Source organism: Palaemon carinicauda, chromosome 1 (genome assembly GCF_036898095.1).
Source record: "Palaemon carinicauda isolate YSFRI2023 chromosome 1, ASM3689809v2, whole genome shotgun sequence".
Classification (NCBI taxonomy): Eukaryota; Metazoa; Arthropoda; class Malacostraca; order Decapoda; family Palaemonidae; genus Palaemon; species Palaemon carinicauda.
The window spans coordinates 249390129-249405941 of NC_090725.1; the positions used below are offsets into that span (position 1 = coordinate 249390129).

At 49.1% G+C, this 15813-nt stretch overlaps 1 protein-coding gene across 2 annotated transcripts in view; it reads left to right on the forward strand.

Moving 5' to 3' along the window:
- The first annotated feature begins 1057 nt into the window (after positions 1-1057).
- The window catches only part of Idh3b (isocitrate dehydrogenase [NAD] subunit beta, mitochondrial), a 68350-nt gene continuing 53594 nt past the window's right edge, over positions 1058-15813 (forward strand). Inside the window, exons 1-2 of one of the 2 annotated variants that reach the window (XM_068388912.1) lie at positions 1058-1200; positions 8552-8626. In XM_068388912.1, coding sequence (XP_068245013.1) covers positions 1156-1200; positions 8552-8626 — 120 coding nt within the window. In that variant the 5' untranslated portion in view covers positions 1058-1155. The remainder of the gene's footprint in view (positions 1201-8551; positions 8627-15813) is intronic. The other variant, XM_068388905.1, reaches the window with a different exon arrangement.

A 15813-nucleotide genomic window follows, 5' to 3' on the forward strand; every position in this document is an offset into this window, starting at 1 on the left:
CACTACCAAAAGGATATTGCACAAATAGAGAGTGTACAAAGGTCCTTTACTGCTAGAATAGGAGAAGTTAAGGACCTTGACTACTGGGAAAGACTGCAATTTTTAAAATTGTACAGTCTAGAAAGGAGAAGAGAACGCTATATGATAATACAAACATGGAAGCAAATCGATTGGAATTACTGAAAACATCATGGAGCTAAAAATATCAGAAAGAGCAAGCCGAGGTAGATTAGTAGTGCCCAAAACTACATCATGAAAATTATGGAAGGCATACAGGACATTAATGCACTACGCACCAGCACCAATAATGCAGCGGCTATTTAATGAGCTGCCAGCTCATCTAAGAAACATATCTGGAGTTAGCGTAGATGCGTTTAAGAATAAGCTCGATAAACACCTAAGATGCATCCCAGACCATCCAAGACTGGAAGATGCAAAATACACCGGAAGATGCAGTAGCAACTCTCTGGTGGATATAAGAGGTGCCTCACACTGAGGGGCCTGGGGGAACCCAAACATAGAATAAGGCAGGGATAAGGCTCTCTCTCTCTCTCTCTCTCTCTCTCTCTCTCTCTCTCTCTCTCTCTCTCTCTCTCTCTCTCTCTCAAACCATGGTTGTTACCAAAGACTATATACCTTCAGTATATAGTCTTTGGTTGTTACTCTACACAATGATTTTAGGGCTCCTAGTATTGTAATATTTACAGTAGTTTTACATAATATATAACTGTCGTTTATTTTTCATTACAAATTTTGACAAAGTATATTCTTCAAGTCCGTAGTTAATAAAGTTTGAACCTGTGTAGCAATTCTTCTACTAGGCAATAATTGTACCTGATTGCACTGTATATCATCTGTATCATTTGTATAACAAACCCGTATCCAACATTCGTAATACTTGCATTGTTGCAACTGACTTTATTGTTGTTCGTTCATCTCTTGTGCAAAGTATATACTCTATCATCACCAAAATCCATATACAGGGAGAAAACTCTTCCTAGCGCATTTCTAGCGCATCTCAGACCTTAATCTAGCTCATTTATGTATAATCTAGCTCATTTATGAGTAACTCAGTTGGCAACACTGCTCAGCACTGTCTGCGACATTGAGTGTCTGCCTTAAGCTCTGCTAGCAGTCCACAGAATCGGAAACAACATGGCCACCGTTGCAAGAAAAGTTGTTACATTTGGTGTAAAATCGGTGAGTAAAAGCTTCGAACTAAGTATCATATGCCTGAATATGAGAGATTTTTTATTTATTGTTGTTAGGCTCTTATAAGTTTAGTAAGAATTTGTGTTTGTGTTTTATAAATCTTAACTGAAAGATCCTCTTTGATGTCCTATGATGCAATCAGCAAACGGAACAGCTGATTTCCCCTGAAGGTGAAATGGGTTTATTATCATAAGATTGCTTATTATGTAGAACTGAAATGTTGTTATATTAGAATTATCACATTGTTTAGACTAAATACGTAATTTATGAGACTTTTCAAGGTCTAAAATGTCTTATTGACGTTGAGGCCTACATTATGCAAAACACCGGTACGCTAGGCCTAATTCATGTGGGTATTGTTCATAGATATAAGGCGAATATTTATAAAATCTAATGCATTTACGGCGTTCTTTTGGTATTTTACTGTATTACAGGGCAATGTAACCTAGTAAGAAATGTGCCTAAAATGTATGATATTTTAGGATAGTCGTTCCGGGGGTTAGATTGATTGATTGATGGATATAAAATTTTCCAGCATCCTGACCTGGGGTTAGAACCCTGTGATACCTGACGGTAATTCTCTTGTAATATCACTCGCAGAAATATTATACAGTAGGAAGCTGCCGGAAGGACCTTCCATCAGGTCAATCTGAGCAAGGAGACTCTGATAGCAGGCTCTAAATGGTCCCGGAGACAACAGATAGCCAACAGAGTTTGACTTTGTAAGGTTCGCCGACAATTGACCTGTTGCGTCGTCCCTAAACCAAAATCTGGTGTACTGCCCACCAGTACCCAGTGCCCAGGTAATCTAACAAGATGACTTTCAACATCCGTGGGACAGGACAGAAGTGTACATGTTCCCCTCCTTCGACACAGTAAGGAGGTTTCTAAACATTTAGGGCAAAGCAAAATCCCTCGATGACCTTAGAAGCTCAGTGGTGGCAATATGCAGAAGAATTTCAGGCCTTCTGCATCTGCTCACAGAGGCATCTAGAAAGCTCCCTACATTTACTGATCTACTCGGAAAACCATATGGAGACCTTGCATCAAGTTATTCAGCAACCCCTCGGAAAGAAAGGCTTTCGAGATTAGGGACAAAAGAGTGCAAGATACCTCCAGGGAAACATCTGCTTTAGTAGTCCAGGCAAAGAGGACTATCCTTTGTGGTTGATGTCATAGACAGAGTACCGCTCCCCTTAGTGCCACTATACCAACAATAGCAGAGAGGAAAACTATTTGATATTAGCAATGGAAGGCTATCACTTGGCCTTACCCTTCTTTTTAAACTGAATTGAGTTAGCGTTCCCTTTTCATTGGAAAGATCTCTACTCGTACAGAATTTTGAAGGCTTGTGGCCTTGGTCGGGAATGAGACATACTGCTCTCACTGAAAGGAGCACTGTCTTCATCAAGCATCAGATCGTGATTTGATCCAGAGGTTTTTCTCGTAGCTGTGTTCTCTGCAAAGAGAGTCTACAAGCTATATGGTCTGTCCTCTGACATATTCACTCGCGAGGATAGGGCCAAGTGACACTCGGATTCGTGCCAGAGTCATAGCCAGGACTCAAAATCTAGCTTTAGCGGATCTTAGGATCAGGCCCTTCCAAATTGCGAGACTCAATTCTGTAACAGGTAACCCAGATCAACTGTTACTCTGCCCTGTGAGGGGAAGGAGGAAATGCTTAAAAAGAACCACCTGAGCCCACCATCAGATCAGCTGGCTCTTGGTGAGTATGGGGGGAACCAGATGTAGATTACAAAGAACTTTATATCTTCTGGAAATAGAGAGAGCCATGCATCCAGGCTCCTCATCTTCCAATTGTCGTCCCCGTGCTCATGAAGCCAGGAGAGTCAGCACATTCCTAGTGTTCAAAAGAGTTTCTCTGTGACGCAGGTTTGTTCCGTAACTGACATACAAACCACGCTATTTAATAGGGGCTATTACTTTCGGCGTAGCTGAAATGACGAGCCATTAGAATTTTAACGAGGGTTTACTACCCCACCGCTAGTTAGCGGGGGTTAGGGAGGGTAGCTTGCTACCCCCCCTCACACACACCTGTGCTTGAGCTCACTTTGCTCTCGGCTCGGGTGGTAGTCGGATGTGTCCGCTTTCACCCTCTCCTTTCTGACAGCCATTAATGCTTTTTGCTTTTTCTTTTACAGGTGTGTTTGAAGTTGGCCTCTGCCATCATGCGAAAGTGTCCTGGATTACCCGACCGCCCTTGTGGTACGTTTATGTCGGCGGTCGATACGGACCTTCACACCCTTTGTCCTTATTGTAGGGGCCAACGGTGTGATAGAACTAATAAGTGTGGTGAGTGTAGGGAGTGGACTACCTCCCAGTGGGAGAGGTTTTCTCGGCGACGGAAGAAGTAGTCCAAGCGGGATATTTCTCCTTCGAAGGTTTCCTTGAAAGGAGAAAATCCCAAGGACTCTTCTTCCGTTGCCCAAACCTCCTCCGAAGCTCCCGCTCGATCGGTTTCTTCTGAGAAACTGCGGAGTGGTAGCGTAGGCCATAATTCTGTTGCGCGAACTCGGGGTTCGGGAGAGGGAGTTGCCTCTCATAGCGAGGCAGCTTGTCCTCCTTTCCCGGGGGAGGATTTGAATATTAATTTGTGTACTAATGATTTGTTTCAGGTTTGGTCTTCCTTGGGGCTTGAGGGTTCGCTCTCTAAGGAAGCCTTGTTTGACATGATCCGGTTGGGGGCCGCTGTCAAACAATCGCCGACTGCCAAAGTCGGCGATTGTTTGATCCTCTGTCTATCGTCGACGTTGTGGTGGCAGAGGCTTCCGATGCGGTATCTCCGACCTCTGCACCTGATCAACCTGCTGTAGCTGAAGGCTTAGTTTCTCCCTCTGCTCATCCTTCGAGGGAGGAACTAAGTCCAACAGTCTCTCCTGCCGTTGATTCTCCCCCTCGGGGGAGTTCACTCACAGAGACTCCTCTTCGGAGGACTGCTGACGGTCAGCTCGCTGACCCTACGGCCCCCAGAGGGCGCATACGGCGTAAACCTCGCCTTCCTCTTCGCCGGAGAGGCCTTCCTTCACCTCACAAGAGTGTTAGGAGGCGTCTCTTCGGTTCATCGTCTCCGCCGCAGAGGAGCCTCGCCATCGTTCTCCGACTCTCCCAGCTACAACCCTGGACCTCTCTGCGGATCGTTCGCGATCCCCTTCGGTGGAAGGTCGTCCTTACAAAGGACACGTCGACCTTCCACTCGTCAGACCTGCTGACTTGCCATCGCCGTTCCTGGCTGCTGATGCGCTGTGGGTGCCGACACATCCTGTTGTTGTGAGAGGCAACGGTCCCTTAGGGGCAACAAGGGTGTACAGTATGCGCAAATTGGCGCATACGTCCCTTACGCGCCAGTGCTCACCTGCGCGCCTGCGCTCTCCTGCACGCAAGCGCTCATCTACTGCCGATGATGTTCCTGCTAAAGCGTGGCAGCGCTCACCTGCGTGCCAGCGCTCACCTGTGCGTCATCGCTCACCTGCGCGCCAGCGCTCTCCTGATAACTAGCGCGCTACTGCGCGCTATTGTTTTCCTGTGCGCTAGCGCTCACCAATGCGCCAGCGCTCTCCTGCGCGCCAACGATCTCCTGCGTGCCCACGATCTTCTGATCTGGGCGCATTAGGAAAGTTGAATACTTCCCCTGCTTGTCAGCGCTCGCCAACGCGCCGTCGATCTCCACCTGCGCGCCATCCCTTGCCAGCACGTCTTCGCACACAGTCTCCCACTCGCTCCTACGAGGATGCGCGCCCACGCCCATTTCCCCAGCCTGATGTGCGTACTCATGCGCAAGAGATGTCTCTCCTGCGCGCGCGCCCAACGGTATCATCGCCCACATGGGCTCTTCAGCCTGACCCTGCGCGCCTGCGCGGGCGCGAACTTTCACCCTCGCGCTCGCGAGCGTGCAACCTTCCTTCTGCGCACCCTCTGCTGTCTCCGGCTCGCGCTCCTACGCGCCATCGCTTGCCCGCGCGCGACCCAGGGTAGTCCCCATCGCACGAGCGCCAGCGCGATCGCCAATACCACCCCACGCGCGAGGTTGCAGCACAGCGCGGCAAGGTCGTCATCGTCGCATTCCCCCCCCCTACAAGCGCAGAACAGCGCTCTCGCCGGCAGGGAGGAAGGTTCCAGAAAGGTCCAGGGACATTTCTTCTCTATCATCCTCTTCTTTTCAGGCGAACCCCCCTTTGGCAACTCCTCCCAGGGATCGGTCGATCCCTTTCCCTTCAGAGGGAGTATCTGACAACGCAGCCTTCAGCCAGCAGCCATGGTTTGGGACACTGGTCAGAGCGGTCATGCAGGCATTTAAGCCTGTTCTCTCTGACCTGGGCCACAAATCCTTGGCAGCTTCTACTCCCCTGAAGAGGAAAAGAGGAGTTTCTAACGTGGTAACTTCTCCGAGGGCAAAGCTGACTCCTCGTAAGTCCTTGAGGCAGGCCTCCTCACCCCCCCAGACTTTTTCTCCCTCCCCCTCGGACGAAGACTTCCCGTCCTCAGGGGAGTCACGTGAGGTGAGGCGTTCCCCCATCGCACCAATGAGGGAACCCCACCTCGCGCTGGAAAGTCTTCTCGGGTAGGGGTGGAGAAGAGCCTACCACCGTCGTTGTTGGAGTCTTGCATCCCTCCCAGGAGGGAGTTGAAGGACTCCAAGACTGTACCAAATTCTTCATCAAGGCTTAGACCGGAGCCAGCCAGTCACTCGGAGAATGTCCGCGAGTCCCCCCAAGAAGAACCTTTGGGGACAGGAGACTTCGCTGCTAGTCCTTCAGGAGGAGAGCTGCAGGAGTTAAAACACGCATTCTGGCAGGTTCTGACCCTTATGTGGGGTTCCCCGACTGTGGACCTGTTCGCGACAGCCTTGAACTTCAAGCTTCCGCTGTACTGTTCCCCAGTCCTGGACCCCAAGGCACTCTGGCAAGATGCCTTCCATCAACTGTGGGACAACATCGACGTTTACGCCTTCCCACCGTTCTCTCTGATGAGAAGGGTGCTCAACAAGACCAGACTATCGGTCAACCTGTCAATGACCTTAATAGCTCCGCTATGGCATCATGCAGAGTGGTTCCCGGATTTTTTGCAGCTCCTGACGGAACTCCCGAGAGAACTTCCTCCACGACACAAGCTACTCAAGCAACCACACTGCAACATCTTCCACAAAGCCGTAGCATCGCTTCGGCTTCACGCCTTGAGACTATCCAGCATCTCCTCACAGAGAGAGGCTTTTCGCAACAAGTTGCGGAAAGGATGTCGCGACACCTGCGAAAGTCATCTGCAGGGGTCTAACAGGCGAAGTGGAGAGTCTTCTGTGGTTGGTGTCGTGGAAGGGGTATTTCTCCCCTCGATGCCACTATTCCAGCAATAGCGGAATTTCTTGTGTATTTGCGGGAAGAAATGCGCCTTTCGGTCTCGTCGGTGAAAGGCTATCGCTCAGCCTTAAGCCTGGCCTTCAGGTTGAAAGGAATGGACATTTCCTCCTCGCTGGAACTTTCTCTACTCATACGAAGCTACGAGCTTACCTGCCCTCAGTTGGAAGTGAGGCCTCCTCCATGGAACGTGGTTCGTGTCCTCAGGTCTCTTAAGAGACCTCCGTTCGAACCATTACGCCAGGCTTCTGATCGTCACCTGACTTGGAAGACGGTGTTCCTGCTCGCTCTGGCCTCAGCCAAGCGAGTCAGAGAACTTCATGGTCTCACGTACAACGTCGCCCATTCAAGGGGATGTGGGGAGGTAACGTTCGGGTTCGTCCCTGAGTTTGTTGCTAAGACTCAAAATCCTGGAGTTCCGGACCCACGGTTCGACTCCTTCATGATTTCGAGTCTCCGTTCTGTAACAGGTGACCCAGACCATCTCCTACTGTGCCCAGTTAGGAGTCTGAGGCTCTATCTTAAGAGAACAGCTGCAGTTCGTCCTCGAGTGCAAGCCCTGTTTGTGAGCACAGGAAGGACGAAGAGGAGGGTCACTAAGAACACCATCTCAGCTTGGATTCGCAGGGTCATCCACCATTCCCTGAATCCAGACCCTCCTCCGTCACGTCGCCCTAGAGCACATGATGTCAGAGGCATCGCTACATCCTCAGTGACGCAGGTTCTACAAGCTGGGGTCTGGAAGCGTCAAACGACCTTCACAGCCCACTACCTGCAGGACGTGACCCACAGGAGGTTCGATACGTTCTCTATCGGCCCTGTGGTGGCTGCACAACAGCTGGTCTAACCTCAGGCTCCTTAATGGACAAGTAGCAGAAGGTTGAGGGCATTGTTACCCGGTTTTAGTCTGCTTGAATGAAAAAGTATGCCTGGCCCTTACTCTTTTCTTCATCCTCCCCTCTCTTGAGGAAAGCAGCATCCTGGGTTCTCTGCATAGCTGACTTCAAACCACTGCAGGTAAACCATGCTTCCTTGTGTTCCTAGTATTAAATAATACTGTCGCGTCCCCCATACCCTGACGAGGTGGTATTGGGAACATCCTAGCCTAGAATTCCATCTAAAGGACTTCAGGTCAACTTCCTAGGACGAGTCACACTTCATTCCTTCACACACAAGCTTATGTAGGCCGCACGTTCCTTGCGGAGCAAGAAACTTGCGAGGTGCAGGGACTCCTTATCTTGAGTGCTACACACTCGGATTCTGAGTCCCCGGGCAAAGCCAAAGCCAGTAAGGCTGGGATTTACCACCCTACCTAAGGGTTAAGTCACCCTATGTAAATAGCGTGGTTTGTATTTCGGTTACGGAACAAATGACAAATTCAGAGATAATTTGTATTTTTCCTAACCATACAAACCTTAGCTATTTACACATGCTTGCCCGCCAGCCCTGTCCCCCGTGAAGTCCTACCTCTAAGCGAAGTGAATCAGTTCACCGGTGTGTGAGGGGGGAGGGGTAGCTAGCTACCCCTCCCCTACTCCCATGCTAACTAGCGAGGGGGTAGTTAACCCTCGTTAAAAATCTAATGGCTCGTCATTCAGCTACGCCGAAAGTAATACCCTATGTAAATAGCTAAGGTTTTTATGGTTAGGAAAAATACAAATGATCTCCGAATTTGTCATTTTTAAGTGCTGTATTCCAGCCTTGCTGTTATCCATTCTCCTATGGTAAAAAGATTTGCGTTTGTATTGTTAGGAAAAGTGTAGATGGGTTTGTATGGTTAAGAAAAATACAAATTGGTTTGTATAGTTAAGAAATATACAAATTGGTTTGTATAGTCAAGAAAAATACTAAGTGGTTTTTATAATTAAGGAAAGAAAAAATTGGTTTGTATAATTAAAAAATTAATATAAAATATTTGTTTAGCATTTTGTAAAATTTTAGATAAAGTATTTACAATATTATAATTTCAGGTTCGGCCTTTAGTGACTGGAACACAGTTACAGGCTAGAAGTCTGCATGGAGTTGCACCTCTCACATCTGCACTCGTAAGTAGTTTATTGTAAATCTTTATATTAATTTGTTCCGTAACTGACATACAAACCACGCTATTTAATAGGGGTATTACATTCGGCGTAGCTGAAGTGATGAGCCATTAAAGTTTAACGAGGGTTTACTATCCACACCGCTAGTTAGTGGGAGTAGGGGAGGGTAGCTTGCCCCCCCCCCCCCCCCCCTCACACAATCCTGTGCTTGAGCTCACTTTGCTCTCGGCTCGGATGGTAGACGAACGTGTCCTCTCTCTTGGCAGCCATTAATGCTTTTTTGCTTTTTCTTTGACAGGTTTGTGTGTGAAGTTGGCCTCTGAAATTATGCGCACCTGTCCTGGATTACCCGACCGCCCCTGCGGAACATTCATGTAGGCGGTCGAGACAGACCCTCACACCCTTTGCCCTTACTGTAGAGGTCAACGGTGTGAAAGTGATAACAAGTGTGGTGAATGTAGGGAGTGGTGTACCTCCCAGTGGGAGAGGTTTTCTCGGCGACGTAAGAAGTCCGGACAAGCGGGATCTTTCTCCTTCGAAGGTTTCTTTGAAAGGAGAAAAACCTAAGGACTCTTCTTCTGTTGCTCAAACCTCCTCCGAAGCTCCCACTCTAGCGGTCTCTTTCGAGAGGTCGTCGAGTGGTAGCGTAGGCCATGGTTCTGTTTTCCAGACTCAGGTTTCGAGAAATGGCGTTGCCTCCCATAGCGAGGCAGCTCCACCTCTCCCCCCGGGGGAGGATGTGTCATTAACCAATCTTTTTCAGCTTTGGTCTTCCTTGGGGCTCGAGGGTTCGCCCTTCAAGGAAGCATTACTTAACTACATCCGATTGGGTGCCGCTGTCAAGCAATCGCCGACTTTGGCAGAGGTTGATCCTCTGTCAATTCTCGACGTTGTGGTGTCAGAGGTATCCAATGCGGTATCTCCTAATACCTCTGCCTCTTCACATCCCGCAGTAGCTGAAGGCTTAGTGTCTCCCGTTCCTGCGCAACCAATGAGGGAGAAACTAAGTCCAACAGTCTCTCCTGCTGGTGTTTCTTCCCCTCGGGGGAGTTCACTTACAGAGACTCCTCTTTGGAGGCCTGCAGAAGGTCAGCTTGCTGATCCAACGGCCCCCAGAGGGCGCATCCATCGCAAGGCTCGCCTTCCTCTTCGCCAGAGAGGCCTTCTTTCACCTGTGGTGAGGAGGCGCCTCTTTGGTTCACCATCTCCGTTGCATTCCGCCACAGAGGAGCCTCGTCAGCGTTCATCGACTGTTCCTGCTATGGTCCTGGACCTCTCAGCGGATCGTTCGCGATCCCCTTCAGTGGAAGGTCGTCCTTGCAAAGGACACGTCGACCTTCCACCCGACAGACCTGCTGACCTGCCGTCACCGTTCCTGAGAGCTGATGCGCGCTACGCGCCTACGAAACCTGACTTACATGCTCATCAGGCATCGAACCCTGTTACGGGGCATCAAGGTCGTATGCGCCATCGCGCGCATACGTCCCTTCCGCGCATGATGGACATGCGCCCCAACGTTCTCCTGCGCGCCAGGCTTTGCTTGAGGTAGCGCACCAGCGCTCACCTGCGCGTTAGCGCGCCACTGCGCGCCATCAACCTCCTGCGCGCCAGCACTCTCCTACGCGTCAGCGCTCTCCAACGCGCCAGTGCTCTCCTGCGCCCGCACGCCAGGGGTATCTCTCCTGCGCGCCCGCGCTCTACGACATCTACTAGGGCGCGCGAACTGTCGCCCGTACGCCCGCGTGTTCAACGACCAGATCCCACACGCCTATGCGCGTGCGAACATCTCTCTCCTACGCGCACGCCTTCGCAATCGCCCGCGCGTTCCATTAGTCTTCCGCATGCGACCCCTGGTATTCTCCATCGCGTGAGCACCATTACGCGCCCCGCGCGAGCGTCAATACCCTCCCGCGCGTGAGGCTGCTGGACAACGCACGGCAAGGTCGCCGTCGCCGCATACCCCTCCCCGCAAGCGCATAACACCGCGCACTACGGCGGAAGGGAAGCATCCAGAAAGGTCCAGGATCTCTTCTTCTTCTTTTCAGACGAACCCCCTATGGAAACTCCTCCCAGGGATCCGTCGATCCCTGTCCCTCCAGAGGGAGTGTCTGCAGTCAACAGCCATGGTTTGGGCCGCTAATCAGAGCAGTTATGCAGGCTTTCAAGCCTGTTCTTTCTGAGTTGGGGCACAGATCCTTGGCTGTCTCTACCCCTCTGAAGAGAAAAAGAGGAGTTCCGGACGCGGTGACTTCTCCGAGAGCTAAGTTGACTCCTCGCAGATCTTCGACTCAGGTTCCTACACCCCCTCCCAGACTTTTTCTCCTTCCCTGTCGGACGAGGACTTCCCGTCCTCGGGAGTCACGTGAGGTGAGATGTTCCCCCATCGCACCAATGAGGGAAACCCCACCTCGCGTTGAAAAGTCTTCCCGGGTAGGGGCTGAAAAGAACTTGCCACCGTCTATGTTAGAGTCCTACATCCCTCCCAGGAGGGAGTCGAAGGACTCGAAGACGGTACCAAAATCCTCGAAAAGACTTAGGACGGAGCCAGCTAGCCACTCGGAGAATGTCCGCGAATCTCCCCAAGAAGAGCCCTTGGGGACAGGAGACTTCGCTGCAAGTCCAACATCCGGAGGAGAACTACAAGAGTCAGAGCATGCATTTTGGCAGGTGCTGATTCTTATGAGGGCTCTCAATGGGTTTGCCGACTCAGAGATCCCCCCTCGAGAGGGCAAAGACAAGGTCTTGGACCGTGTACAGTGGAACCTCTACATACGATTGTTCTAACATACGAATTTTCCAACATACGAAGTAAAATTAGACCAAATTTCTGTCTCGATACCCGAAGTAATGCTCCAACATACGATGTAGATCTTGTTTACGCCGGTAGATGGCAGCACGTAAGAGGGACACCATTGAGTGTCGAGTGCTCTGTTCTCTGTTCTTGTGTGTATCGTGTGGTTGTCCTCAGTTTGGTCTGTTATTAACAGTGCTTATTTTCTTCCTTTTCTCACATTTCCTTTTTGATTTTACCTATAATCATGGTGCCTAAGAAGCTAAGTTTCAGTACAGGTAGTGTTGAGAAAAGGAAGAAGGCAATTCTTTCATTAGAATTGAAGCAAGAAGTCATAGAAAAACATGAGAGCAGTTTGCATGTGAGTGATATGGCTAAACAATAAGGCCGGAATAGGCCTATGATCTCGACGATCATCAAGCAGAAGGCAGCCATTAAAGCAGATAAACCATCGAAGGGGATCACCATTATTACAAGACATCGTAGCAATACCCTGGAAGAGAAAGAATGCCTTTTGTTGGTAGGGATAAAGGATAAAGAGATTGTTGGCAACGATCATTTGTGAGAAGGGCCAGCGTGATGAACAGAAAGAAGGAAAAAAGTGAAGCAAAGAAAACCAAGATAGTATTAACAAGCTCTTTTAAAATAGTCTTCTCTCTTTTTCCGTTTCTCTCTAAACAGCATTAACATGTAGTTAAATAAAATCTCTCTCTCTCTCTCTCTCTCTCTCTCTCTCTCTCTCTCTCTCTCTCTCTCTCTCTCTCGTTCTTCTTCGCTGTTATAGTGTTAGAGACGTCTATTATTTTTTTTCCGAGAGAGAGAGGGATTAAACAAAAATGTGTTTACCGTACATATGATTTTTAACAGCGTCAACGTGTTGAAAAACAATTAAATGTAACTAAGAAAGTAATAACAGCTAATCTGAATTCCTTTATTAACTAAAACAAATATTGATACAAACACACTCGTGTGCGTATGCACAAACACACACACAGGTGCAAGAATTGTTACGCAGTAAGAGACAGATGGTAGGGGAGGAGGTAGAGATGGTGACTGCTATAACGTACCGTAACTCGTCACTGAAAGTGATGAAAATTAAAAATCAAAAGAAAAAAAATGTAAAAAATATGAAATATAAAAATAAAAAAAAAAATAAATAAGCTAAGTTAGATTAAAGTTTCCGTAGTGTAAGTTACGGTACGTTATCGCAGTCACCATCTCTACCTCCTCTCCGATCGTATCTCCTCCTGCGTGTGTGTGTGTTTACGCATACGCACACGAGTGTGTTTGTTTTAGTTGATAAAGGAATTCAGATTCGCTGATATTGTTTTTTTAGTTACATTTAATTGTCTTTCAACTCGTTGACCCTGTTAAAAATCATATGTACACAACACATTTTTGTTTAATATCTCTCTCTCTCTCTCTCTCTCTCTCTCTCTCTCTCTCTCTCTCTCTCTCTCTCTCTCTCTCTCTCTCCTCTCTCTCTCCTCTCTCTCTCTCTCTCTCTCTCTCAAAACAATAATAGACGTCTCTAACACTAACAGTGAAGAAGAACGAGAGAGAGAGAGTATTTTTTTAAAGAACATGTTAACACCATACCATGTCTACTTTCTCGCCGATGGTCCATCTCCTCCTGGCGTAGCAAATCCTACACCTGCGTTGGCTTGTCTCTAAGGTAAAGTGACAATAAAACACATTTTTTATTTATTATTTCTTTATAATTATCTTTTTTACATGCTTCTTTCATTTTATGCAGTTATGTTATTGTTATGTGTAATTATATGAAGTAATTTATTAAGGAGTTAATATAGGTTTTTGGGGTGTGGAACGAATTATACAGATTACTGTGTATTCTTATGGGAATATTTGCTCCAACATACGATTGTTTTAACATACGAAGCAGTTTCTGGAACGAATTAAGATCGTACGTAGAGGTACCACTGTATTTGGCACTCAAAAATCCTCTAAGGCCAGTGCGGCTCTGCCTTGGTCTGAGGGGGTTAAGAGTACCAGGGACAAGATCGCTGTTGAGCTCTCTGAGTTGTCCTCCTCCAACCGGTCCAGTGCCGGCAACAAGCTTCTCCCACCTCCTCGCGTACAGCAAAGGAGGTACTTTGAGATCTTGGAGGAGCCTTGTTTAGCTCTTCCTCTCCACCATTTGTTGGAAGAGCTTACCTGGGGAGTCCCTCTTGAGAGGCTCTCCAACCGGCAGGTCTCGTTCTCGTGAACCAAGATCCTTAACCAGGAGAAGGTTGCGAAATGTGCTATGCACTCTGGTTAGGGAACTTAGGTATCCTGATATGCTCTGAGGACTTCTCCAAAGAACGTACCAGGGAAGCTATGGAGACGTTCCTCCTCTCAGGCACTCGCATGATCGAGTTTCTGGCCCATCAAGTCTCGAACTTGTGGGCAAACACCATCCTGAAACGTCGGGATGCGGTGGCTGAGAGGTTCCATCAGAAGGTCCCTAGCACTGAGATAAATAGGCTCAGGCATTCTTCTTTAGAAGGAACGAATTTGTTTGAGCCTAAGGATGTGAACAGGCCGCTGAGAGGTGGAGGAAGTCCCACCAAGACTCCCTCCTGCATAGGGCTTTGACATCCAAGCCCTATAAGCCTCCAGCACCCCAGCAGTCCCGTCCGATCAAGACCACAAAATTGACGGCAGCAGCGAAGACAGTGGTGTCTAAGCCCTTTCCTATCAAGGACAGGAAAGGCAAAAAGTCCTCCAGAGGAGGTAAGAATCCTAGAGGGAGCAGCCGAAGCCGCAAACGCTAGGATTGGCAGTCCCCTGCATGTCCACCAGTTGGGGGATACCTACAAAGTTGCGCAGACAGGTGGCAGCAACTCGGGGCCGATTCCTGGACGATTCCCGTAATCAGTCAGGGATATCGCGTCCCGTTCACAACATCTCTACCTCCCCTGACGACGAATCCAGTGTCATTGAGCTCCCTTGCCATGGGATCGGCAAAGGAGCAAGCCCTTCGGGCAGTAATCCAGACCCTGTTGAGGAAGGGCGCTCTCCAAGAGGTCCTCGACGGAACCCCAGGCTTCTTCAATCGACTCTTTCTTGTAAAGAAGGCGTCTGGAGGCTGGAGTCCAGTCATCGACCTCTCGGCTCTGAACAAGTTTTGTCAAACAAACTCCGTTCAGCATGGAGACCGCAGACACGGTCAGACTAGCAGTGAGACCGCAAGACTTCATGTGTACACTGGATCTGAAGGACGCGTACCTCCAGATCCCAGTCCATCCGTCTTCAAGGAAGTACTTAAGATTCAGCCTAGACAACAAGGAGTACCAGTTCAAGGTGCTGTGTTTCGGTCTCTCCACAGCACCGCAGGTTTTCACCAGTGTTCACCCTAATATCTTCGTGGGCACACAGGATCGGCATCCGTTTCCTCCGTTATCTGGTCGACTGGCTGATCCTAGCAGACTCGGTGTCATCCCTTCTTCAACACCAGGACAAACTTCTGGGAATTTGCCAGGATCTGGGGATCATGGTAAATCTCGAGAAGTCCTCTCTGCTTCCCACTCAAAGACTGGTATATCTAGGCATGGTTATAGACACCAATCTCCACAAAGCCTTCCCATCAGACGAGAGGATAGCAAGGCTAAGGAAGGTCGCAAGCCCTTTTCTCAGACGAGAAGAACTTCCAACCCAATCGTGGTTACGTCTCCTCGGTCACCTTTCTTCTTTGGCTCGTCTAGTTTCCAACGGTCGCCTCAGGATGAGATCCCTCCAGTGGCGGCTCAAGTCCCGGTGGAATCAAAGTTACGATTCCCCGGACATCATGATCCCTGTGGGACCTGCGGAAAGGACGGACCTCCAGTGGTGGGTGACAGACGAGAACCTACGAAGGGAAGTGGATCTTCACGTCCTCCCCCCGGATTTGATGCTGTTTTCGGACGCCTCAAAGGAAGGGGGGGGGGGGGGGGGGGCACGTACTGCACCACAGGACCTCAGGCCTATGGTCAGAATCAGAAAAGTGCCTCCATATAAATCTTCTAGAGATGAAGGCCGTCTTTCTGGCCCTTCAACAGTTCTAACAGTACCTGGCGGGTCACTCAGTGGTGGTGATGAGCGACAACACCACAGTAGTGGCTTACATCAACAAACAAAGAGGTATCTTTTCAAAGCAGCTATCCCATCTAGCAGTAGAGATGCTGAGATGGGCCGAAGTCCACTCGATTCCGCTATCGCCTCGTTTCATTCCAGGCAAGAGGAATGTGCTCGCCGATAATCTGAGCAGAGCGTCTCAGATAGTGAGTACCGAGTGTTCTTTGGATCATCTAATAGCCAACAAAGTCCTGACTTTGTGGGGTTTCCCGACTGTGGATCTGTTCGCAACAGCTCTGAACTTCAAGCTTTCGCTGTACTGCTCCCCAGTCCCAGACCCCAA